The sequence below is a fragment of the Panthera uncia genome (genome assembly GCF_023721935.1).
Source record: "Panthera uncia isolate 11264 chromosome C1 unlocalized genomic scaffold, Puncia_PCG_1.0 HiC_scaffold_3, whole genome shotgun sequence".
Classification (NCBI taxonomy): domain Eukaryota; kingdom Metazoa; phylum Chordata; class Mammalia; order Carnivora; family Felidae; genus Panthera; species Panthera uncia.
Window position 1 is genome coordinate 33,160,412 of NW_026057584.1, and position 26,488 is coordinate 33,186,899.

The following is a 26,488-nucleotide window of genomic DNA, read 5'->3' on the forward strand; positions in this document are numbered from 1 at the left end:
ATTTTCTACTGATGTATTATTATATAACCATGAACAAAAAGTTCTGCTTAATTTTATATTTTAATTTCTTTAAACTTCAACACTTACAGATTTTTTATTTTGATCAAGCACCTATTATTTATAGACTAAATGTTAGATATTCTATATAATAATGATTATTTTTATTGAGATTAATGAAAAAAATAATATCCATTTTATTCACTAACTTCAAATTTACTTGCTTTGTTTACCACAAAATATATAAATGGGTTAATGCTCCCAAATTAGAGCATTTAATTAAAACATTTTCCCTTTTTATTGGGCTAACATTATTGATTCTTTGTTGGCAACACTTCTGCTTTTGGCTCAAAAGGTTACAGCAGACCAAAATCTAGGTAAAAATCTAAAATGGGCCATAAAAATCTTGAGAACTTATGCATAAATTCACTTTTCTTGCAACTACCTAGATGTAAAAGTGAAAATTAGAGACCCTGTTTTGTTTATTTCTTTGTGGAAAATAAATGTAGTCAATTGAGTATAATTTCCTAATAAAAGCTAAGTAGACTTTGAGTAGATAGGAACTACATGAAAAAACTTCCTATTGCTCTCAGTTTAGTTAGTGTTTCATCAAAACGTTAAAGGAAATAATCCCAAAATGAAGATCTCAGGGTATGGACTGATAAAAGCTATTGACTGAGAACTCTTGAAATGTGCTACATCTCGGGGCGCCTGGGTGGCGCAGTCGGTTAAGCGTCCGACTTCAGCCAGGTCACGATCTCGCGGTCCGTGAGTTCGAGCCCCGCATCAGGCTCTGGGCTGATGGCTCGGAGCCTGGAGCCTGTTTCCGATTCTGTGTCTCCCTCTCTCTCTGCCCCTCCCCCCTTCATGCTCTGTCTCTCTCTGTCCCAAAAAAAAAAAAAAAACGTTGGGAAAAAAAAAAAAAAAAAAAAGAATAAGAATAGTACAAAGTATACCCACATATTTACCTTTACCCATATTTAATTATTGTTACCATTTTACCCCATTTACTTGTTTTACCATTCTCTCTTTCTAGAATACACACATACACACACACGCTTTTTTTAAAAGTATTTCAGAAAAGTTAATATATATATACATTCTAGCTCCATGTTTCTAAACATTTCTTAGAATGTTTCCTAAGAATATGGATATTCTCTTACATAACCAGAGTACTGATATCAGCTTCAGTACATTTAACATTGAAATAATTCTTTAATTAGGGCACCTGGGTGGCTAGGTTGGTTAAGCGTCTGACTTCGGTTCAGGTCAAGAGCCCCTACTTCATTCAGATCCTCTGTCTCCCTCTCTCTCTGCCCCTCCTGGGCTCAAACTCTCTCAAAAATAAAAATTAACATTAAAAAAAAAAGGAAATAATTCTTTAATCGTCTCTTTTGTCAACTGGTCTAACAATGTTCTTTATCACAGTTTTTTATATCCAGTATAGGAGAGTTAGGTATGGCTTAGTTGTCAAGTTTCCTTAGCCTCCTTTAATCTAGATCTTTCCCAGTCTCTTTGCCTTTTATGACACTGACATTTTTGACAAATCTCCTTTTTGTAATAGAGCATTCCTAGTTCATGGTTTTTCTGATGATACCTCATGATTAGATTCCAGTTATGCGAATCTTACCTGAAATATAGTATTCTATTAGTGAAACTGTGTCCTTCTCAGGGTATCATGGATGTCCATCTACCATCTTCACTAATAATATTAATTTTAATGACCTGGTCAAGGTGTTATCCAATTCCCTCACTTTATAATTACTAATTTCTCCCTTGCAATATGTGGGAGAGACTTTAAAACAATGTAAATATCCTGGCTACATATTGAAAATGCCCTTAGATTTAGGATATTTTTATTATTCTTGTCTGATCCAATCTTTACCATGATAGCTGCAGGATAATTTCCAACTCCTTCATTTACCAGTTGGAAACCTGGCATTCTATTATAAACAAGTACCCTCTCTTCTACCTTCTCTGCTATCAGCATAGATGCATGAGTTCATTTTCCCTCCAATGGTTTACAATTTGCTACTGTACTTTTTTAGCACTCAAATTGTCCCAAATTTAGCCAGTAGGAGTTACTTCAAGCTAGCTCCTTTGTAACAAGTCTCCACCTGTTTGGGGGCATTTCTTTTCTTACTTGCTAGTGTTATAAGACACTTTGGGCTTATCTTGTACCTATCCTGCTCCCGTCCTAGAACAAGTCATTTTTCCAAGGAGCCCAACTTCCTTTCAGTGGGAAGTGGTATAAAAGTCTAAATCTGGGTGCGCCTGGGTGGATCAGTTGGTTAAACATCTGATTCTTGACATGACTCAGGTCATGATCTCATAGTTCCCGAGATCAAGCCCCACATTGGGCTCTGGACTGACAGTGCAGAGACTACTTGGGATTCTCTCTCTGTCTCTGCCCCTCCCCTTCTCACATGCATGTGTGCGCTCTCTGTCTCTCAAAATAAATAAATACACTTTAAAAATATGGGGCACCTTGGGGCACCTGGGTGGCTCAGTCGGCTGAGCGTCAGACTTCAGCTCAGGTCATGATCTCACAGCTCGTGAGTTCAAGACCTGCATCAGGCTCTGTGCTGACAACTCAGAGCCTGGAGCTTGCTTCGGGTTCTGTGTCTCTCTCTCTCTGCCCCTTCCCTGCTTACGCTCTTTCTCTCTCAAAAAAAAAAAAAATAAACATTTAAAAAAATGTTGTTTTTTTTTTAATATGGAGCACCTGGTTGGCTCAGTCAAACATCCAACTTCGGCTCAGGTCATGATCTCATATGTTCCTGAGTTCGAGCCCCACATCAGGCTATGTGCTGACACCTCAGAGGCTGTAGCCTGCTTTGGATTCTGTGTCTCCCTCTCTCTGCCCCTCCCCTGCTCATGCTCTCGTTCTCTCTCTCTCAAAAATAAACATACATACATACATACATACATACATACATACATAACTAGGGGCACCTGGGTGGCTCATTGGATTAAGCGTCAAGCTTCAGCTCAGGTCATGATCTCACGGTTTGTGGGTTCAAGCCCCGCATTGGGCTCTGTGCTGACAGCTCGGAGCCTAGAGCCTGCTTTGGATTCTGTGTCTCCCTCTCTTTCTGCCCTCCCCTGCTCATGCTCTGTATCTCCCTCTCTCAAAAAATAAATAAACTTAAAAACAAATTAAAAAATAAATAAATAGAAACAAATAAATAAAGTCTAAATCTGGGCATTACATTTGCTTACTGCTACTGGGGTGCTATTGCTTCTTGTCCTTTTCAACAAATAGAGCTAAGAAATCTACACAGGTATGTGTATGGGTATACTACACACATGAATATAAATATATACACATACAAATATATACACATATTTATATGGCCACCTATCCATGCATGTAACACATACATATGTATGTTTTTAAAGTCATAAATCCATACTTACACCTTGAATTATAATCTACTCACATAATATTCTCTTGTCTTCCCATCTATAATTGTATGTGCATATTCCCTCAGTAACAGCACCAGCTCCCAAGAACAACACCATTTACTCATTTTTTCTTAATCCTATTCTACATCTACAGTTGTTTCAGAATTGCTTTGTTCCACACTACCAAAAAGCAAACCTAAAAGAGTTCAGTACTTGTTTGCAATTCTCCTCCATCTCTTATATCCCATCTTGTCCAAAAGAGTATATATAATCAAACACTGTGTTTGCAAAATCCTTACATAAGTTCTTTCATTCTTTTTTGTATACTTTCCACTCTACTCTCTCCTTCCATTGTTAGTAGCCAACTTCATTATTTTCTGGTTTATCTTTTGTTTTTGTTTTTTGTTTTTGTAAATTATGGTAAGCTCTGTTTTACACCAAAGACAGCATAGTATATATGCTTTTTATTCACCTAACATTATCTCTAGAAATCACTCCATATCAATTCACAGGGATCTTACTCATTTTTTGTTACAGATGTATAGTTAGTTCTCTATTATATGTATATACCAGAGTATATTTTAACTAATCGCCTATTCCTGAACCTTTAGATATTTTCCAATATTTTGCAGTTACAAATAATACTGCAATGGATAACTCTATGCATATATATTTTAAGTAAGCTCTATGCCCAATGTGGAGCTTGAACACGACCCTGAGATCAAGAGTTGCATACTTTACCAAGTGAACCAGCCAGGTACCTCTATGCATATGTATTTTTGTACTGTTAGAAATATATCTTCAAGATAAAATCCTACAGATGGGGGTGCTGGATGAAAGAGTAAGAAAGCACACATGTAGTTTTCTTAATATTGCCAAATTCTCCTCCACACGTGTTGGAAAAGTACCATATTTTGATTCAAAATTATTTGGTAATCTACTGATACCTTAGAAATCCTGGTGCACCTCTTTTGGCTTTCAGGTGGTAGAGTAGTCTCATGAAGTTTTGAACTCTCCCTCTCACTCCTGCCCAAACTGGTGATTTTATATATTTTTAAATTTTGCAAATCTTTGCAGAAAGGAATTAACAAGGAAAAGTAAGATACTTAAAGTACTTACTGAGTGGTGTTGTGTCTGGAGGTGGAAAATTCTCAGTAAAGTTGACATTACACAAGTCTGTGCTACAGCAGCAGAAACGGTATGTTCCATTCTGAATTGAGGGAGGGGTAGTAGTTACTACACATTCTTCATAGTGACATTCCTGGGGATCTCCAATGTGAGACCAACATCCTACAAATTGGTATTAACGTAAACAAGTTAGGGATTAATATATAAAATTTAAAGAAAAATAACAAATTAATAATTACAATCAATGTGACAGAATAAGTGCATATACATACATGTTATAAAACACTCCTGCAAATCAACAGGAAACACACATTGTTTAAATAACAAAAAAATGGCAAAGTATTAATAAGCATTTCATGGGGAGAAAAGCCACTAATAATGGTTTAACCTCATCATTAATCTAAGAATTACTATTAAAGTAACATTAATATTTCATTTTTATCTATTAAATTGTTCTAGGCTTAAAAAAATAATATACAATTGTAACAAGGTTTCAGTAACACTCCCATATACTCCTGGAGGGAATGTAAATGTATATAGCATTTCTAGAAAGCCATATGGCAATTTTTATAAAGAGCCTTTAAAATATTCATGCTTTATAACTTAATAATTCTACTTCTAGCAATCTATTCCAAGCAAATAATCAGATATAATCAAAGATTTAAGTTCAAAGATATCTACTGAAGCGTTATTATAGTAAAACTGAAAAACAGTAAAATGTCCAACAACAGAGTAATGTGTAAGTAAATTGCGTATACACAATATGTGTGTATACAATGAAATATTGTACAGAGGTTAAAAATGTTCTCAAAGAATATTTAAAGATATGGGAAAATGTTCATACTATAATTTAAGATAGGGAAAACCGGGTATGAAATTGTTTATACATACCACATCATTCTAATTTTGAAAAATAAGTATACGCACATATAATAAACATAGAGGTACATAAAAAATATACCTGCAGGGAATAAACTAATATGGTAAAAGAGCTTGTAAGAGGATGGAATTGTAGACATTTGTTTTTCTTCTAGTTTTCTATATTTTCTAAACTTCATAGAAAGAAAATACATTGTTAACATTATAATAGGAAAAATATAAAAATAAACTAAAATCTAACTACCTTTCACAAATATGGAGTTTATGGATGAATATATACATGGATATATATTTTAAAACTGTTTTCCTAGAGAGGGTTTTAATCTATGTCCATGTCCTTGTTAGATAAATTTCAATGATATGAAACACAAAGTTATTTCAGGTAAGAAAAGTATTACTTGCCTTGTTTTACGAGGTTTATATCCCCTTTTGATTTCTCCCAAAGGCCATAGCAAGTGCTACCTTTTGAACATAATATTGTTCCATTTTCATGAGAGATTCGACTCTCGCCTATGCCAAGGTCTTGTTGATAGGGATCTTTAAATGCACATAGACGTTCTTGGTTCTGAGAAGCTAAAATAAATAAAAGAATGACAAATTTATTTTTATGACAATCTTAGCAAAGCATTATTTTATGAAATCTTAGTCATTTTGAAAGGCATAATAAATTTTCCACTAAATCCCTATCAAGGCTTGAATAAATTTGTAATTTTATATTTATTCAATAACTTCTTCCTGTTCATTAACTAGCACCAAAGAAGAATCAAACCTGAAAACTGATTTCTCAAAATCAATCCCTTCTTACACAAATTATTCTCACCACTCTCCTGTTAAACAATTTAGGTATGTGAGTAAAGAAATATCATTTTAAAAGTTCATGGTTTAAATTATCAAAACTTCAAAACATAAAAACAAACAATTTAACAAACTAGAGGGCTAAATAATCTTGTAAAATTCTGCAGGACTCACATTTATCATAGTTTAAAGTCATTTGTAGAAAGCTAAACATACATCATTGGGCACAGTAAACTATGGATAAGGAGAGTGACTACCAGTGGAGTACATGGTTTCTTTTTAGGCAGATGGAAACGTTCTAAAATTAGATTGTGATAATGGTTTCACAATTCTGTAAATTTACAAAAAAATAATCCATCACTTAAAATAGTATACAAATTATACCTTAGTAAATTTGTTTAAAAAAATTTTTTTTAACATTTATTTATTTTTGAGAGAGGGAGGGGGGGGAGAGAGAGGGAGAGGGAGAGGGAGAGGGGGAGAGAGGGAGAGAGGGAGAGAGAGAGAGAGAGAGAGAGGAGGAGGGGCAGAGAGAGACAGAGACAGAATCTGAAGCAGGCTCCAGGCCCCAAGCTGTCAGCACACAGTGACACAGGGCTCAAACTCATGAGCCGTGGGATCATGACCTGAGCTGAAATCAGACACTTAACCGACTTAAGCCACCCAGGCGCCCCTAATATCCTTAGTTTTTAAAACAAATTTACTGGGGCACCTGGGTGGCAGGTACGCAGTGCAGAGAAGTGAACTGGGGGATAGAAAAGCTGAAGAGAAAAGGGAGCTGCTTTCGCAGAGACTGAACAGGGAAAGAAGAGAAAGGGGAAGAGTGCAGGGCATCGGGATCTGTGCAAGAAAAGCATCCCCCCAAAAAGTAGCTGGAGAGAAAGAAAGAGAAAGAGTGAAAACACTTGCAGGAGACTGACTAGGAAATCTGTTCCCAACAATCATTGACAGGGAGAAAAGAGAGGTTTTCAATACCACCAGGATTCTATAAACAGTGGAGCACAAAGTGTGAAGTTTAGGATCTCAGTGCCTGGTGGTGCTCTGGTGAGGAAGCAGGGTGAATCATCAAGAGCAGGCAGTGCCGGTCTGTGGGGTCCATGTGCCACAGAGGGGAGAAGCAGTTTCCTTGCTTAGAGTGCATCTGGTAGAGGTGTTATGGTCTCCCCACAGGCAAAAGTCCCAGTGGACCCCAGAAAACTGCCATATTTACTGATATTGGGACAAAGACGCCAGATTGTGGCAACACCTGGTGCTAGCTGTGTGTTGTGATTTGCCATAATCTCTGAACCTTTGCTGCTGCACAATCACTGAAAATGCTGAACATTTTCTGAGACAAGCTGGAACCCGGCCATCGTCCAGTGAGAGACTGTCCCCTAGAAAGTCTGCACAGGTCCAAGCTGCTGGGCCTCTGAAGTGTGGGATTTTTAGACACAACCCCTTCTGGCATAAAACTCTGGAGGAAGGTGCCACCTGGCAAATGGACAGCTTGGACACAGACAGGATAGAGGCAGGAAGTGGATAGAGGCAGGAAGTGGATGGAGGCCTGAGACAAAGGAGAGGCGCCTGATCAAGGGTCAGTGAGAGTGCGAAGTTCCTGCACCAGAGACTAGGAAGCTGGGTGAGCCATTACCACCTCTCCCATGATGTGCATGCACACATCCATAAGCGCACCACACGGATCCATCCCAGTAAGCTAAGCAGCACCACTTCAATGGAGAACGGAGCCATTACATCAACACCTGCCCAACTACACCCTCCAAGCACATCCCCAGAAGACCAACAGAAGTCACTCCACCTGCTTAGTGTGTGGACTATAGAGTGATTCATAGTTTCAGTTCCAGGGGAAACTGGATATAAGTTCATTCAGTTTTCATTCTGTTTGATGGTTCACTTATTTGTTCATTTTCTTTGCTTCTGTTTTTGCTTAAGTTGTTTTCTTCTATTTCATTTTCTTTTATTTTATTCTATTATATATATATTTTTTGATTTTTAAGTTTTATCTTGCCTTTTTTTCCTATCCTTTCCCTTCTTTCTCTACTCTATCAAGCTTCTTTCAATAAGCAGACTGAAACATATCCAGGATCTAGCTTCCTTTATTTGATTTTTGTACTGTTTTTAATTTTTTAATTTTAATTTTTTATTAATACATTTTTTTCTTCCTCCAAAATGACAAACCAAAGGAATTTACCCAAAAAGAAAGAACAGCAAGAAATGACAGCCAGAGACTTAATCAAACAGATATAAGTAAGATGTCTGAATTAGAATTTGGAACCAGGATAATAAGAATACTAGCTGAGGTTGAAAAAAGCATAAAAGACACCAGAGAATCCCTTTCTGTGGAGACACAAGAAACAAAATCTAATAAGGCTGAAATTAAAATGCTATAACTGAGATGCAATCTTGAATGGATATCATGACATCAAGGATGGGCAAAGTAGAGCAGTGAATCAGTGATGTAGAAGATAAAATTATGGGGGTACCTGAGTGGCTCAGTTGGTTGAGCTCCCAACTTCGGCTCAGGTCATGATCTTGTGGTCCGTGAGTTTGAGCCCCACGTCAGGTTCTGTACTCATGCTTGGAACCTGGAGACTGCTTTGGATTCTGTGTCTCCCTCTCTCTCTCTGCCCTCCCGATTGTGCACGCTCTCTCTCTCTCTCTCTCTCTCAAAAATAAATAAACATCAAAAAAAAAAAAGAAGATAAAATTATGGGGAATAATGAAACAGAAAAAAAAAGAGGGCAACCAAGGCAAAAGATCACGATTCAAGACTTAGAGAACTCAGTGACTTATTAAAAAGGAAAAACATCCAAATCATAGGAGTCCCAGAAGATGAAGAGAGAGAAAAGGGGGCAGAAGGTTTACATGAGCAAATTATAGTGGAAAACTTTCCTAATCTGGTGAAGTACACAGACATCAAAATCCAAGAAGCACAGAGAACTCCCATTAGATTCAACAAGAACCGACCATCACCAAGGCATATCATAGTCAAATTCACAAAACAGACAAGACAAGAATTATGAAAGCAGCAAGGGAAAAAAAGTCCTGAACCTATAAGGGAAGACAAATCAGATTCACAGCATATCTATCCACAGAAATGGGGCAGCCTAGAAAGGAGTGGCAGGATATACTCCAGTGTGCTGAATCAGGAAAATATGCAGTCAAGAATTCTTTATCCAGCAAGGCTATCATTCAAAATAGAAGAATAGATAAAGAGTTTCCCAGATAAACAAAAACTCAAGGAATTCATGACCACTAAACCAGCCCTGCAAGAAATTTTAAGGGGGGACTCTTTGAGTGGCAAAAAGGCAAAACAAAACAAAAAGACCTAAAGCAACAAAGACTACAAAGGACCAGTGAACGTCACCAGAAACACCAACTCTACAAGGAACACAATGGCACTAAATTCATATATTTCAGTACACATTCTAAATGTAAATGGATTAATCAGGGAAATACAAATCAAAACCACACTGAGATACCACTTCACAATAGTCAGAGTGGCTAAATTAACAACTCAGGAAACAACAGATGCTGGTGAGGATGTGGACAAACAGGAACTCTACTGCACTGTTGGTGGGAATGCAAACTGGTGCAGCTGCTCTGGAAAAGAGTGTGGAGGTTCCTCAAAACATTAACAATGGAACTACCCTACAACCCAGCAATAGCATTACTAGGAATTTATCCAAAGGATATAGGAATGCTGATTCATAGGAGCACATGTACCCCAATGTTCTAGCAGCACTTTCAACAAGAGCCAAATTATGGAAAGAGTATAAATGCCCATCAACTGATGAATAGATAAAGAAGATGTGGTTTATATATACAATGGAATATTATTCAGCAATAAAAAAAAATGAAATCTTGCCATTTTCAACAATGTGGATGGAACTAGAGTGTATTACACTAAGCAAAATAAGACAAAGACAAATATCATGATTTCATTCATATGTGGAATTTAAGAAACAAAACAGATGAACAAAGGGGAAGGGAAGCAAAAATAAGATAAAAACCGAAAGTGAGGCAAACCATGAAAGACTCTTAATACAGAGAACAAACTGAGGGTTGTTGGCAGGGTGTGGGTGGGGGGATGGGCTAAATGGGTGATGGACATTAAGGAGGGCACTTGTTGGGATGGGCACTTGATGTTATATTTAAGTGATGAATCACTAAATTCTATTCCTGAAATCATTATTATGCTATATGATAACTAACCTGGATTTAAATTTAAAAAAAATTTTTTTAGGGATGCCTGGATGGTTCAGTCAGTTGAGCATCTGACTTCGGCTCAGATCATCATCTCACAGTTCATGAGTTCGAGCCCTGCGTCAGGCTCTGTGCTGACAGCTCAGAGCCTGGAACCTGCTTTGGAATCTGTATCTCCCTTTCTCTCTGCCCCTCCCCACTCATGCTCTGTCTCTGTCTCTCTCTCAAAAATAAACACTAAAAAAAAAAAAAAAAGGGAAACTTTGGAAATAACCTAAATGTAAAATATTTAAAAAAAATTTTTTTAATCAATATAAAGCCAGAAACAGAAATGTTCAATCACACCTTATGCTGAAGGAACAACCAATCTATTTCAATGCTAGTTAATCTTTTTCCATATACATAATCTGATTTAACTAATTCCAATAGAATATTTGCCACATAACTTATCAGTTAACAAATATTTATCAACATTGCTGAGAATACCAAAGAAGTAAAAAAGGTTATCAAAAGCAACAGCTAATCTTTATTTGGTTTCTTAAAGTTGACTTTCCTAATATGTTTGACTAGTCAGAATAACAGTCTAATGCACATGACCAATATATTTATTACTCATGGGCTTCTGACTTATTCAGAAGAAGAAATAAGTGAGGTAAGATACACATGAAGATAAGGGTGTATCTTATTTTATATACTATGGCTTAATTCACTAGCACCTTAGCACTGGAAATAATCTGTGAAAATAATGTTTTCTGAACCTACAAAACTAAGCACCAAACTCTGACGAAAAAATAAAAGAGCCAAGAACTATATACCCAAATCCATTTAGACACATAGACCTGCCATATTTATCATAAGAGAAGCACCATCAAAGTATTGGGCAAGGCAAATAAGATATTCACAAGTAGGTAATATAGAGTTCTACCCTTCAAGCATCTTACATGATCTGTTTGGAGATACACAGTAATTACTGATTTCAATAATCACAAAGAATACTTACTAAAAATAAATGTAACTTGATTTCCACATTTAAAACCATTTAGGCAGTCTTCTATGAAATATTACTAATATCAACTAAAGAGCCAGAAAATAAAGTACAGCCTATTTATAAAAACCAATTCTAGGACATCAGTGTAATTATGATTCTACCATATTTCTGCAACATGTAGCCACATATTCAAAGTCATTTAATGACAAGTTTAATTATAGTTACTAGGTTATCTCGCACATTTAATACCAGTATTTCTTTAAACTATCCTAATGTGCAAACTTTACAAATGATTGCAAAGGTTAAAATCAAACATATTTCTAGATATAAAGTAGATACAGCAAAAGATTCATACTTAAAAGTTTTGAACTATAAACAAAAACTCTGTAATGCACATATAAAAAAGCATATCTATATGGCATAATTGCTTTTTCCTATCCCATCTCGTTTAAAAATTTATTATTTTTTTAGTAATCTCTACACCCAACATGGGGCTCAAACTGACAACCATGTGATCAAACATCATATGCTCTTCTGACTCAGCCAGCCAAGAGGCCCCTCCATTTTATTTTGAAGGTTTTGAGGGGTTTTTTTTTGAAGTCTAATGCCTCCCTCCTCAGTGCAAACATTCCACATAATCACTACACAATACCAAAATCAAGAAATTGACATTAAGATAATTCATAGTTTATTCAGATTTCACCAGTTATACATGCAATAATCTATGTGTATGAGTGTAAATCTATGCGATTCTGTTACATTCTATCAAAATCACAATACTCAACTGTACTATCCCAAGATTCCTTTATGTTAACCATTTATAATCACCATCTGTTTCCATTCCTAAAAAATAGCAACTACTAATCTGTTATCCAGCTTGATATTGTTATTTCTTGATTGTTATATAAAGAGAATCATGCAATACATATCCATTTGAGATTGGTTTTTTTCACTAAGCAAAATTTCCTTAAGGCTCATCCAAGTTGCTGCCTGTATCAACAGTTTATTACTTTTTATGGAGTCATATTCCATTGTATGGATGTACCACAATCTGTCTAACTTTTCACCCTTCAAAAGGTCATTTGGGTAGTATCCAGGTTTTGGCTACCAGAAATAAAACTGCTATGAACATTTGTGTACATGTTCAATTTTAACAGAAATTTTATTTAAAGTAAAACGAGAATAATACTCTATAAAGTATGTTGTCTACAAAAAGGAACTTGACATTAGACCATTTGCTCTACCAACAGAATACATTATGCCCCATCATATACATTTGTGCACTAAAAACTTACATAGCATTCGAATTCCCTTTCTCTGACCAAGTACTTGTAGTACTGTCAGTAATTGGCTTGTATTACAAAATCTTGGTTTAAAGAGTCATGCAAGTAGTAGTCCTTACATATAAACAAAGTAAAATGTGGCAAAATAAATAACAGCTAATTATGGCATTAAATATCTGAAATGAGAGACTCCAGTTACGGGGTATTTTTGTTGTGGTTTAAACAAAGACTGGTCCTTTGTAATAAGGTCAAACAGGCCAAGTATGCCCTCTTTCCCTTCTGATGCCTGGACACCAAAGGCCGTTTAATGTGGAAACCTCTGCTGGCCAGCTTTTCCTAGAAGCATGCTAAGGACAAGATTGATCCATCAATCTTTATCTCTATTTTCTTTACCCTACATTAAAAGTAAATAGGCATTTGGCAAATAAGTTTTCACATAATAAATGTGAATTTCACATTAAAATACTCAAAACTACAATGAAACAACAGTACTACCATCTATTAGAATGACTAAAAGTTAAAAATAAGACAAAACAGAAACCTCTTGACAATATCAAGTAGTGCCAAGGATGTTGACACAGATGGGGAAACAATTCTAACAAAAATGTAAAACAGTACAGCCACTGTGGAAAATAGTTTGATATTTTCTTATAAGTTAAACATTTAACATTTAACTCATTAACCCCACTCCTAGGTGTTGACCTAAATGTAATGAAAATCTATGTTCACACAAAAACTTACATGTAAATGCTTATAATGACTTTATTTGTAGCCACCCAAAACTATTTATAACCCAAATGTCTCTCAACTTAAGAATGGATAAACAAAGACATGGAGAACTTGAAAGCATATTATTAAGTGAAAGAAACCAATCTGAAAGGCTACATACTGTATTATTCCAACTATATGACATTCTGGAAAAGGCAAAACTATGGTGACAGTAAAAAGATCAGTGGTTGCCAGGGGTTGGGGGAAGGGAGGGATGAATGGGCAGAACACAGAGTATTTTTAGGTCAGTGCAAGTCTTCTGTATGATACTGTAATGATGGATGCATGTCATTATACATTTGTCCACTGAATGTACGATACCAAGAATGAACCCAAGATTAAACTGTGGACTCTAAGTAATTATGTGTTATCTGTAGGTTCATTAATTCTAACAAATGTATCACAGAGGTTCAGGATATCAATAGTGGAGGCAGCTGTGCCTGTACTTTTCCACTTCCTTTTGCTGTGAACCTAAGGCTGCTCTAAAAAATAAAGTTTATTTAGGGCACCCGGTTGGCTTAGTTGGTTGAGTGTCAGACTTCAGCTCAGGTCATGAGTGCAAGCCCCTCATCAGGCTCTGTGCTAATAGCTCGGAGCCTGGAGTCTGCTTTGGATTCTGTCTCCCTCTCTCTCTCTCTCTGTCTCTCAAAAATAAATAAACATTAAAAAAATTTTTTTAAGTTTATTTTTTAAAAAATGGTACTTTTGAGAAATGCAATGCTTTATCTCAAAAAGAAATTTCTGATGCATAAAATTCAGATATAAAGTAACTTGGTATGGATGATTTTCAAGGATGTGAGAGGAGGGTGAGGGTTCTTGTGGCCACACATCTCAAATTACATCTAAAAGGTGACTGAATGGTGTAACCTATTGATGGTGGAATATTTATTATTTTTTAGCACATAAAAGAATTATCAATAGTTCATATAAGGAAAATTCAGATTTTATACTTAGGATAATTTTCATTGGTTTACCTATAATTTATAAGGGAAAAGAACAAATGCAATCAACACTAAGTGCTTGTTCCATTCACTAGCTGCAGAATTACATGCATTTTAAAACATTTTTAATTTTGTAACATTCAGTGATAGACAACAAGCCAAAACATCAGACTATATACATTATCCTTCTCACACTCCATTTATTTGTTTTACCTCTTCCTCACATCAACCTTTTTCTCATAACCACAAATATTCAACATGCCAATTTCCTCAGAGAGATGCAATCATATAAATTTTTAATTCTACTATACAAGCCCTACTTAGTATCACAAAAGTAAAACCTGAAGCACAGATATAGAAATCTCCTATAAAACATTCTTCTTCTTAACATAAACCAGGCTTAGTCTTCAACAGTCATGTCTACAAAGTAAATCTAATGAATGGAACATGTGACCCTGTATTGTGTTTACATCTATCCATTTATTTATGTCAAGTTAAAGAGGATTTATTTGTGTGTGTTCCCTTTAACAAATCAAATTAAATTTAGTTCTGAAAATTAGCTGGCTCATATTCAGTATTTCCAAGATAGTGATACTGAATATATTTCTGAGGAAATATATTGAATATATTTTCTGAGGAAGTCAATGTCATGAAGTATTTATCCCTAACCTAAAAACCTCAATGGCTATATCAGAAGTTGAGAAGAATACCACCATAAATACCAGTCTCCAGCTTATGTTCAACCAATTCTGCCCTCATCAGCCATTAAAATGTACAACCACTTTATTTCTAGTGGAAGAACTGCCACTTTCCCTCATCTGCCTCTCTAGCTAGGATCAATAGGAACAGTTATAATACAATAATGAAGATTTGTCTACTACCTTCAATCAATTCCTTCCTGAAAATTGGCAAGGTGGTAAAAAAAAAAAAAAAAATCTAGTCAATGATAATCCTACAATGTCAAAATCAATTCTCACCTAATAGAGAGATATTACATTTCAAAATATAAAACATGCTAAGTAGAAATCTTCCCGTAGCTTTGGTCAAACATTTCATCCTTTGCAAAAACAAACTAACTTCCTTCAATTAATAGCAAATATTTGTTACCTTAAGACAGAAAAACATACATTTAACTATTAAATGGAAATTATAATTGGAATCTTTGCGATATTCCCAATAATCCTATGAGATGGGCATTATCATTTCAATTTTACAAAGAAGGATACTAAAACATACAGAGGAATAAAGAAGTTATCCCAAATCACCCAGCTGTTAAGTATCAGGGTAAAGTTTCAAACTCATGTTTGTCTGATTCCAGAATGTCTGCCAAATAGATATTAGGCTAACTTATCAGAAAATTTAGGGTTTTTTTTTAATTGTTTCATAATTTTATTTGATGTATTTCATTTTTTTTGTAGTTTCAAGTTTTTTTTTTTTTTTAATTTCAGGAGAATTTAGTGATTCATCACTTACATATAACACCCAGTGGTCATCTCAGCAAGTGCCCTCCTTAATGCTCATCACACATTTAGCCCATCTCCCTACCTACCTCCCTTCCAGCAACCCTCAGTTTGTTCTCTGTATTTAAGAGTCTCTTATGGTTTGCCTCCCTCTCTTTTTATCTTACTTTTGCTTCCCTTCCCCTAATTTCATCCGTTTTGTTTCTTAAATTCCACATGAATGAAATGATATATTTATCTTTCTCTGATGCAGTTTCAAGTTTTTATTTGAATTCCAGTTAGTTAAAATTCAGTGTAATATTAGTTTAAGGTGAAACTTAGATTTTTATTTTCATTATTTTTTCTTTTGAATTTCTAATTATTTTCATTCAATTTGTTGTATTTTAAACTGTTTACATAGCAAAAACCAAAGGTATAAGCAGTAATCTCTGGATGGAGAGAACTGAATGTTCTTTTGATTTCTGTGCCCTTTTGAATTCTTTTTCTATAATGAAGACCATGCATTATTTCTATAATGAATTTTAAAACTAATTTAACAAAAAAATTAAAAGGGTCTAAAATTTTAAAAGGGCTCTTTTTCTTCTTAAATTTTAATGATTATACTCTACTTAATGTTTTGATGGATATTTGGTTAAAAAGTATTTTCAAGTATCAATTTATATTTCTAGCAATATAAGACTAAAAAAGATAAAATGCCCAAAGAAACACAAAAGATAAAATGCCCAAAGAAATGCCTTCCAAACAGCCTTGTTGCACCACAAAATCATAACTAGAAAAATTATCCTTCAATTATTTTGTTATTTTGATAAACACAAACAACTCATTTCTCAGTAAGTTGCTTTTCATCATATATCATGGAAGGTCAAATTTTTAAAAAAATTTTTTTAATACATTTATTTATTTTTGAGAGACAGAGCACCAGCAGGGGAGGGGCAGAGAGAGAAGGAGACACAGAATCCGAAGCAGGCTCCAGGCTCTGAGCTGTCAGCACAGAGCCCGATGCAGGGCTTGAACCCACAAACCGCGAGATCATGATCTGAGCTGAAGTCGGATGCTCAAATGACTGAGCCACCCAGGCGCCCCGAAGGTCAAATTTAATAAATGATAAGAATCATTAAATAAGTTTGACTCTAGGTGGGCCTAGAACCAAAGTTACCAGCCTGCTAAATAGATTACAACCATGGGGGTACTCCAGAATTGTTCCAATGGGTCTGTAGCAGGTGCAACTGCTCCTCAAGCATCATCTGTGAACTGAATGAGTATGTTGTCCACAATAAAGGCATTACTGATTTGCAAATACACTAGATGCCATTATGAGTCATAAATGCCATTTAAAAAAATTTTTTTTAATTGTTTATTTATTGTTGAGAGAGAGAGACAGAGTGTGAGGGGGGGAGGGGCAGAGAGAAAGGGAGACACAGAATCTGAAGCAGGCTCCAGGCTCTGAGGCGTCAGCACAGAGCCAGAATGGGGTTTGAACCCACAAGCCGCGAGATCACAACCTGAGCTCAAGTCGGATGCCCAACCGACTGAGCCACCCACGTGCCCAGTAATAAATGCCATTTTAAAGTATGGGTAAATTCAGTGATTACATATTTCTTTTTTCTCTCTAAAATCTTTAAAAAAAATTTTTTTTAATGTTTATTTTTGAGAGAGACACAGAGCATGAGTAGGGGAAGGGCAGAGAAAGAGAGAGACAGAATCTAAAGCAGGATCCAGGCTCTGAACTGTCAGCACAGAGCCTGAAGGTGGCCTCGAACCCACAAACTGTGAGATCATGGCCTGAGCCGAAGTCAGACGCTTAACCGACTGAGCCACCCAGGCGCCCCTCTAAAATATTTTTTAAATAGGCAATGCGCTGCATGGTTTAAAATACAGAAATATAAAGATACATAGTGAAAAGTTTCACTCATACCTTTGTTCCCAGTTGCCTATTCAAATGTTCCCTTCATTCCACCTCAGGAAACAACTATTCTTTTTTTTTTTTTTTTTTTTTTTTTAATATGTGAATGAAACAAAAATTTCATGGAACATTCATCATTACATGTACAATTATTATGTATAAGGCACACTGATATTTTCTACTCTCATCTCTCTCTCTCTCTGTCTTTTATTTTTTTTTATTTTTTTTTTCATGAAATTTATTGTCAAATTGGTTTCCATACAACACCCAGTGCTCATCCCAAAAGGTGCCCTCCTCAATACCCATCACCCACCCTCCCCTCCCTCCCACCCCCCATCAACCCTCAGTTTGTTCTCAGTTTTTAACAGTCTCTTATGCTTTGGCTCTCTCCCACTCTAACCTCTTTTTTTTTTCCTTCCCCTCCCCCATGGGTTTCTGTTAAGTTTCTCAGGATCCACATAAGAGTGAAACCATATGGTATCTGTCTTTCTCTGTATGGCTTATTTCACTTAGCATCACACTCTCCAGTTCCCTCCACGTTGCTACAAAAGGCCATATTTCATTTTTTCTCATTGCCATGTAGTATTCCATTGTGGATATAAACCACAATTTCTTTATCCATTCATCAGTTGATGGACATTTAGGCTCTTTCCATAATTTGGCTATTGTTGAGAGTGCTGCTATAAACATTGGGGTACAAGTGCCCCTATGTATCAGTACTCCTGTATCCCTTGGATAAATTCCTAGCAGTGCTATTGCTGGGTCATAGGGTAGGTCTATTTTTAATTTTCTGAGGAACCTCCACACTGCTTTCCAGAGCGGCTGCACCAATTTGCATTCCCACCAACAGTGCAAGAGGGTTCCCGTTTCTCCACATCCTCGCCAGCATCTATAGTCTCCTGATTTGTTCATTTTGGCCACTCTGACTGGCGTGAGGTGATATCTGAGTGTGGTTTTGATTTGTATTTCCCTGATAAGGAGCGACGTTGAACATCTTTTCATGTGCCTGTTGGCCATCCGGATGTCTTCTTTAGAGAAGTGTCTATTCATGTTTTCTGCCCATTTCTTCACTGGGTTATTTGTTTTTCGGGTGTGGAGTTTGGTGAGCTCTTTATAGATTTTGGATACTAGCCCTTTGTCCGATATGTCATTTGCAAATATCTTTTCCCATTCCGTTGGTTGCCTTTTAGTTTTGTTGGTTGTTTCCTTTGCTGTGCAGAAGCTTTTTATCTTCATAAGGTCCCAGTAATTCACTTTTGCTTTTAATTCCCTTGCCTTTGGGAATGTGTCGAGTAAGAGATTGCTATGGCTGAGGTCAGAGAGGTCTTTTCCTGCTTTCTCCTCTAAGGTTTTGATGGTTTCCTGTCTCACATTCATGTCCTTTATCCATTTTGAGTTTATTTTTGTGAATGGTGTGAGAAAGTGGTCTAGTTTCAACCTTCTGCATGTTGCTGTCCAGTTCTCCCAGCACCATTTGTTAAAGAGACTGTCTTTTTTCCATTGGATGTTCTTTCCTGCTTTGTCAAAGATGAGTTGGCCATACGTTTGTGGGTCTAGTTCTGGGGTTTCTATTCTATTCCATTGGTCTATGTGTCTGTTTTTGTGCCAAGGAAACAACTATTCTTAACTAAGTTACTTAGGCATACTTTCAAAGTTTCTTTATCATTACATATTTTCTAAATCAACAGATTCTAAAAGGCTGATGTTAAAAAGAAAAACTATTCTTTATTACTTTGACAATGCCCCAAATTAAGGCAAATATATAACTGAGAAGCTTCAGTAGCCATTCAATCCTGGCATCATCAAAGAATGGAATGTAAGCAGCCTGGTATATGATAAATCATGGGCTTCAGAGTTGGGTGAATCAGAATTCAAATCCCAATTTCCCTACTTGCTTCAGTTTCTTAATTTGTACCAAAAAAAAAAAATAAAAATAGAAATAGGGGCACCTGAGTGGCTCAATCAGTTAAGCATAAACTCTTCGTTTCTCTCAGGTCATGATCTTGCAGTTCATGAATATGGGCTCTGTGTCAGGCTCTACACTGATGGTATGGAGCCTACTTGGGATTCTCTCTCTCCCTCTCTTTCTCTGCCCCACTGGTGAGCTCTCTCTCTCTCTCAAAATAAATAAATAAATAAGCTTTAAAAATTTTAAAGAAAAATAATAAAAATAAAAATAAATATCCTAATTTGATGGATGGTTGGTAGGATATTTGTGTAAATCAATTCGTGCAAAATATGGGAGTAATATTAATCTTACTCTCCATGTAATTTTTTAAAAAATGGTTTTTAAAAACATTATACAGTATGATATCATTTATGAAAAATAAAATAACCCAAAATAATAATGTAGGTTGTTTATGGATGCATATATGTGCTGAAATTATAGGTATAATGAAAAAAAAAAAGGATTCATACCAACTTCAGGAGAGTGATCAGTTTTGGTAAGGACTACAGGAAATGAAATTAGGGAGTGGAGCTTTCACTAACCTAATACGTGCACACAAACATTTTTTAAACAAATCAAGTGCAAATATGACAAAATGTACCACTTGTTAAATCTTGGGCTAAGAAGAAAATCATGATAAAATCAACAGATGCAGAAAAAGCACTTGAAAAAAACCAATACCCATTCATGATGAAAACTCTCAGCAAACTAGGAATAGAGGGAAACATCCTCAACTTGATTTTGATAGTGAAGATGGCATGTCTGGGCAGGGGGTATATTAGAATTCTCTGTACTTTCCATTCAATTTTACAGGTAACATAAAACTATTAATAATACAGACACTCTTTAAATATATATATGGGGGGAGATGAAGAGGTATGATGAAAAACTAGGTAAAAGATGGAATTACTGCAATAATTACATTTTTAAAAAGATTTAGACAGTTACACTTTATATTTTGATTGGTACATGCTGGTCGACACCCTGAGTACAAATCAACACATGAACAGCAGTTTCTAACTTAGGCAGGACCACTTGTCCAGAAGAATCAATTGGAAATATATGGAAGCAATAAAGACATAACCTTGTTTCATTGAGGTTTGCAGATATTGGATTTTTGACAAACTGAAGGTTTGTGGCAAACTTACATCACGGAAGGCTCTCAGCACCATTTTTCCAACAGCACTGGCTCACTTTATGTCTGTGTGTCTTATTTTGATAATTCTCACAATATTTCAAACTTTCTTATTATATAATCATTACGGTGAACTTTGAGTAGTGATCTTTGCTTTTACTATTGTAATTGTTTTGAGTTGCCATAAACTGCAACCATATAAGACGGATAATTTAATTGATAAATGTTGTGTGTGTTCTGATTGCTCCACTGACCAACAGTTCCCCCATCTCTCTCTTCCTCTCCTTGGACCTTCCTATTTTCTGTGACACAACAATATTGAAATTAGGGCAGTTAATAACCTTACAATGGCCTCTACATGATCAAGTGAAAAGAAGAGTCACACATCTCTCACTTTCAATCAAAAGCTAGAAATGCTTAAGCATTTATTTACCCTCCGTATGCAGAGCCTAAATAGGCTAAAAGTCAGGCCTCTTATGCCAGTTAGCCAAGTTGTGAATACAAAGGAAAATTTCTTGAAGGAAATTAAAAGTGCTATTCCACTGAACATATGAATGATAAGAAAGCCAAATGGCCCTATTGCTGATATGGAGAAAGTTTTAGTGGTCTGGATAGAAGATCAAACCAGTCACAGCATTCCCTTAAGTCAAAGCCTAATCCAGAGCAAAGCTCTAGCTTTCTTTAATTCTATGAAGGCTGAGAGAGGTGAGGAAGCTACAGAAAAGCTGGAAGTTAGCAGAGGTTGGTTCATGAAGTTTAAGAAAAGAAGCCATCACTATAACAAAGAAGGGCAAGATGAAGCAGCAAGTACTGATGTAGAAGCTGCTGCAACTTATCCAAAAGATCCAGCTAAGATAATTAATGTAAGTGGTTATACCAAACAACAGATTTTCAAGGGCACCTGTGTGGCTCAGCCAGTCAGGCATCTGACTCTTGATTTCAGTTCAGGTTATGATCTCATGGTACATGGATTTGAGCCCTGCAGTGACAGTGCCGAGCCTGCTTGGTATTCATTCATTCATATTCTCTCTCTCTCTCTCTCTTTCTCTGTTTCCCACCCCCCCCTTTGCCCCTCCCCTGCTAATGTCTGCTCTAAATAAATAAATAAATAAGTAAACTTTTTAAAAAAAGAGAGAGATTTTCGATGTGGATGACACAGCCTTATATAGGAAAAAGATGCCACCTAAGACTTTCATAGCTAGAGAGAAGTCAATGACTGGCTTCAAAGCTTCAAAGCACAGGCTGGCTCTCTTGTTTGTTAGAAATTAATGCAGCTGGTAACCAAAATGAAACCAATGTTCATTGACTAATCCCCAAATCCTATGGTCCCTAAGAATTATGCTAAATCTATCTTCTTATATTCCATGAAAGAACAAGAAAACTAGATGACAGCACATCTGTTTACAACATGGTTTACTGAATATTTTAAGTGCACTGTTGAGACCTACTGCTCAGAAAAAAACAAAACAAAAAAACCTTTCCAAATATTACTGCTCACTGAAAATGCACCTGGTCACTCAAGAGTTCTGATCAAGATGGACAAAGAGACTAATGTTGCTTTCATGCCTGCTAACATAACATCTATTCTACACCCCATAGATCCAGGAGTCATTTTGACTTTCAAGTCTTATTATTTCTTTTAACTTTATTTATTTATTTTTAGAGAGACAGCACGCACAAGCAGGGAAAGGGCAGAGAGAGGAAGAGAGAATCCCAAGCAGGCTCTGTACTGCAGGGCTCGATCTCACAAACTGTGAGATCAGGACCTGAGTTGAAATCAAGAGTCAGACACTCAACTGACTATGCCACCCAGGCACCCCTCTAGTCTTATTATTTAAGAAATACATTGTGGAGCGCCTGGGTGGCTCAGTTGGTTAATTGTCTGACCAGTGTTTTGGGCTTAGGTCATGATCTCACGATTCGTGGGTTTGAGCCCCAAGGAGGGGTCTGCGCTGACAGTGCAATGCCTGCTTGGGATTCTCTCTCTCTCTCCCTTCCTGCCCCTCCCAAGCTCATTCTCTCTCTCTCTCTCTCTCTCTCTCTCTCTCTCTCTCAAAATAAATAAATAAACAAAAAAAGAAATACATGTGTATAGCTGCCATAAACAGTGATTCCTCTGATGGATCTGGGCAAAGTAAATTGAAAACCTTCTGGAAAGGATTCGCCATTCAGGTTGCCATTAAAAACATTAATGATTCATGGAAAGAGGTCAAAGTATCAAAATGAACAGGAGTTTGGAAGATGCTGATTCCAACTCTCATGGATAACTGAGGAGTTCAAGACTTCAACGGAGTAAGTAATTGCAAATATGGTGAAAAATACAACAGAACTAGAATTAGGAGAGTCTGAAGATATGACTAAATTGTTGCAATCTCATGATAAAACTTGCACAGATGAGGAGCTGCTTCTTACAGATGAGCAAAGAAAGTGGTTTCTTAAGACAGACCTACTCCTGATGAAGACACTGTAAGGACTGTTGAAATGACAACAAAAGATTTAGAACATTACATAAACTTAGCTGATAAAGGAGTGGCAGATTTTGAGAGGATTGATTCCATTTTTGAAAGTGTTCTACTGTGGATTAAAATGCTATCAGAAGTATTATGTGCTACAGAGAATCTGTCCTTGAAAGGCAGAGTCAATTGATGAGACAAACTGTTGTCTTATTTTAAGAAATTGCCACAGGTACCCCAAACTTCAACAACCACCACCCTGATCAGTCAAAAGCAACCAACATCAAGACAAGACACTCTGACCCCCGCATTAGCAAAAAGATGATGACTCACTGAAAGCTCAGAAGAGGGTCAGTATTTTTTAGCAATAAAATATTTTTATTTTTTGAAGCTTATTTATTTGGTGGGGGCAGGGGGAAGAGGGACAGAAAGAGGAGAGAGAGAATCCTAAGCAGGCTCCATATGGTCAGCACAGAGCCCAATACTGGGCTGGATCTCACCAACCGTGAGATCATGAGCTGAGCCAAAATCAAGAGTTAGATGCTTAACTGACTGAGCTACCCAGGTGCCCCAGCAATAAAGTATTTTTTTTTTTAATTTTTTTTTCAACGTTTTTTATTTATTTTTGGGACAGAGAGAGACAGAACATGAACGGGAGAGGGGCAGAGAGAGAGGGAGACACAGAATCGGAAACAGGCTCCAGGCTCCGAGCCATCAGCCCAGAGCCTGACGCGGGGCTCGAACTCAGCCCAGAGCCTGACGCAGGGCTCGAACTCACGGACCGCGAGATCGTGACCTGGCTGAAGTCGGACGCTCAACCGACTGCGCCACCCAGGCGCCCCAATAAAGTATTTTTAAATTAAGGTAGGTACACTGTTTTTAGATATGATGCTATTGCACACTTAGTAGACTACAATATAGTGTAAACATAACTTTTATATGCACTGGGAAACCAAGAAATTCATTTAACTCATTTTTTTAAAGTTTATTTTGAGAGAGACAGAGGCAGGGCAAGTGGGGGAGGGGCAGAGAGAAAGGGAGGGGGGGAGAGAGAGCGAGAGAGCGAGAGAGCGAGAGAGAGAGAGAGAGAGAGAGAGAATCCCATGCAAGCTCTGTGCTGCCAGCACAGAGCCCGATGTGGGGTTCAAACTCACAAAACAATGAGATCATGACCTGAGCCGAAACCAAGAGTCAGATACTTAACTAACTGAGCCACCCAGGTGCCCCCCCATTTGACTCACTTAACTGTGATATTCACTTTACTGTAGTGGTCTGGAACCAATCCACAGTATTTCTGAGGTACGCATTTATTTTGTTTGTTGTTTTGTTTTGGTTGTCACATGACTGGGGGGTCTTCATTAAGCTTTAAGCCCATGGCCAGTGGTATTAAATATTCTGCAATACGCAAAAAAGCTTTGCTGGTAAAAGAAACATCCTCTCCAAAATGCTATCTCACCCCCACAGTAGGGAGGTACAAAGGAAATTTATGATATGATTCTTGATTTTTAAAACTTTTAAGACAGGAAAATATAATATACATAATTAATTAAATTATGTGAATATGTTTGTCAAATAAGAGAATGTAAAAAAAATGTGATTTTAAATTTTCCTTAGATTAGGTAGTCAACTGAATCCAATCAATTCTTATTCTCTGTCAAATGAACTGCTGCTTCTGATTTCAAACTCAGATTTTCGGGGCGCCTGGGTGGCTCAGTCGGTTAAGCGTCCGACTTCAACTCAGGTCACGATCTCGCGGTCTGTGAGTTCGAGCTCCATGTCGGACTCTGGGCTGATGGCTCAGAACCTGGAGCCTGCTTCGGATTCTGTGTCTCCCTCTCTCTCTCCACCCCCCCCCCCCCCCGCCTCGTTAATGCTCTGTCTCTGTCTCAAAAATAAACGTTAAAAAAAAAAAATTAAAAAAAAAAAAAAACTCAGATTTTCTTGCTTCCTTTCTATCCTGGAATCATTTTTGTGTCAGAACTGTTAGCACAACTCATAATGAGCATTAGACTTTCAGAGGTGAAGCTAGATTTTAGTTCCTCTTCACCAACCTGGGAATGGTGGACTAATTATAAATGTTTATAGATTTTCCTTCTTTTTTTAATCCAACCAATTTATTAGCATCAGCTAAGTACTGTTCTCTTTTTATCATATGTTTGTTGATATCCTGAATCCTTTCAATGCAAAGAGTTTGGTCTTCTTTCAGAATAGGAAAACAATACTGATTTATACTTTGATAACAGTTTTCATTCCTTTTTCTTATCTCTGCTTCAGAAATGACAGTAATATTATGAATCCACAGTCTCCAAAATCAGTACATTCTATTTCACTGTTTTCATTTTTTCCTCTGCTCCTGTGAGAGCTTGCTGAAGTATTCTTCCAAGCCATTATTCAGTCTTTATAGTATGTACCATGTCTGTTTTTTGGGTTTTTTTTTTACTTCTTTTAATACTAATTTTATTTTTCCTATTGATTTTTTTCTCCTTTTAATAAAACAAATTTTCAAACCACAGAAAAGTATGACATAAACCACATTACCCACCATCCAAATAAAACAAATGTTAATACTTGGGCTTAAATAGCTTGAATCCACTCTAAATGTTACATTTACACCTGGAAATTTCTCTGGACCCTTCCCTGATCCTGTTTCCTGAGAAGAAACTGCACTCATGAAATTTGTATTTAACCTTTAAATCTATGGTTTCATATTTTTACTACATATATATATGTATCCATAAACAGCATTTGGCATTGTTTGAGGGTGTTTCTAAAATATGCATAAAATTGGGGTTCCTGGCTGGCTCAGTTGGTAGAGCATGCAACTCTTGATCTTGGGGTCATGAGCTCAAGCCCCACATTGGGTGTAGAGTTTACTTTAAAAAGAAATCTGCATGAAAAGTAGTTCACAGAATCCTGGAACTTTTTAAATTTAAATATTGTTTGTAAGATTCATCAAAGTTTATTGAATTTTTAATTACATCCTTCAAGATGTAAGTAAGTACAAGGATGTTCTTCCTCTCTGTTTAACAGTACTCTTGGGCTCCTGTTTGATTCAGTTAGTACAGCATGTGACTCTTGATCTCAGGGTCATAAATTTGAGCCCCATGTTGGATGTGAAACCTACTTGAAAGAAAGAAAAAAGTACTCTTAGGATTCTTAATAGCATGAGTATTCTAATGCCAATTTAAACACTGTGGCT

General features: G+C 36.5%; 1 protein-coding gene across 1 annotated transcript in view; it reads right to left on the reverse strand.

Moving 5' to 3' along the window:
- The window catches only part of BMPR2 (bone morphogenetic protein receptor type 2), a 194,865-nt gene that overhangs the window by 75,243 nt on the left and 93,134 nt on the right, over positions 1–26,488 (reverse strand). The window contains exons 2-3 of the mRNA XM_049615159.1: positions 5,815–5,985; positions 4,525–4,695 (exon numbers count right to left, since the gene is read on the reverse strand). Coding sequence (XP_049471116.1) covers positions 4,525–4,695; positions 5,815–5,985 — 342 coding nt within the window. The remainder of the gene's footprint in view (positions 1–4,524; positions 4,696–5,814; positions 5,986–26,488) is intronic.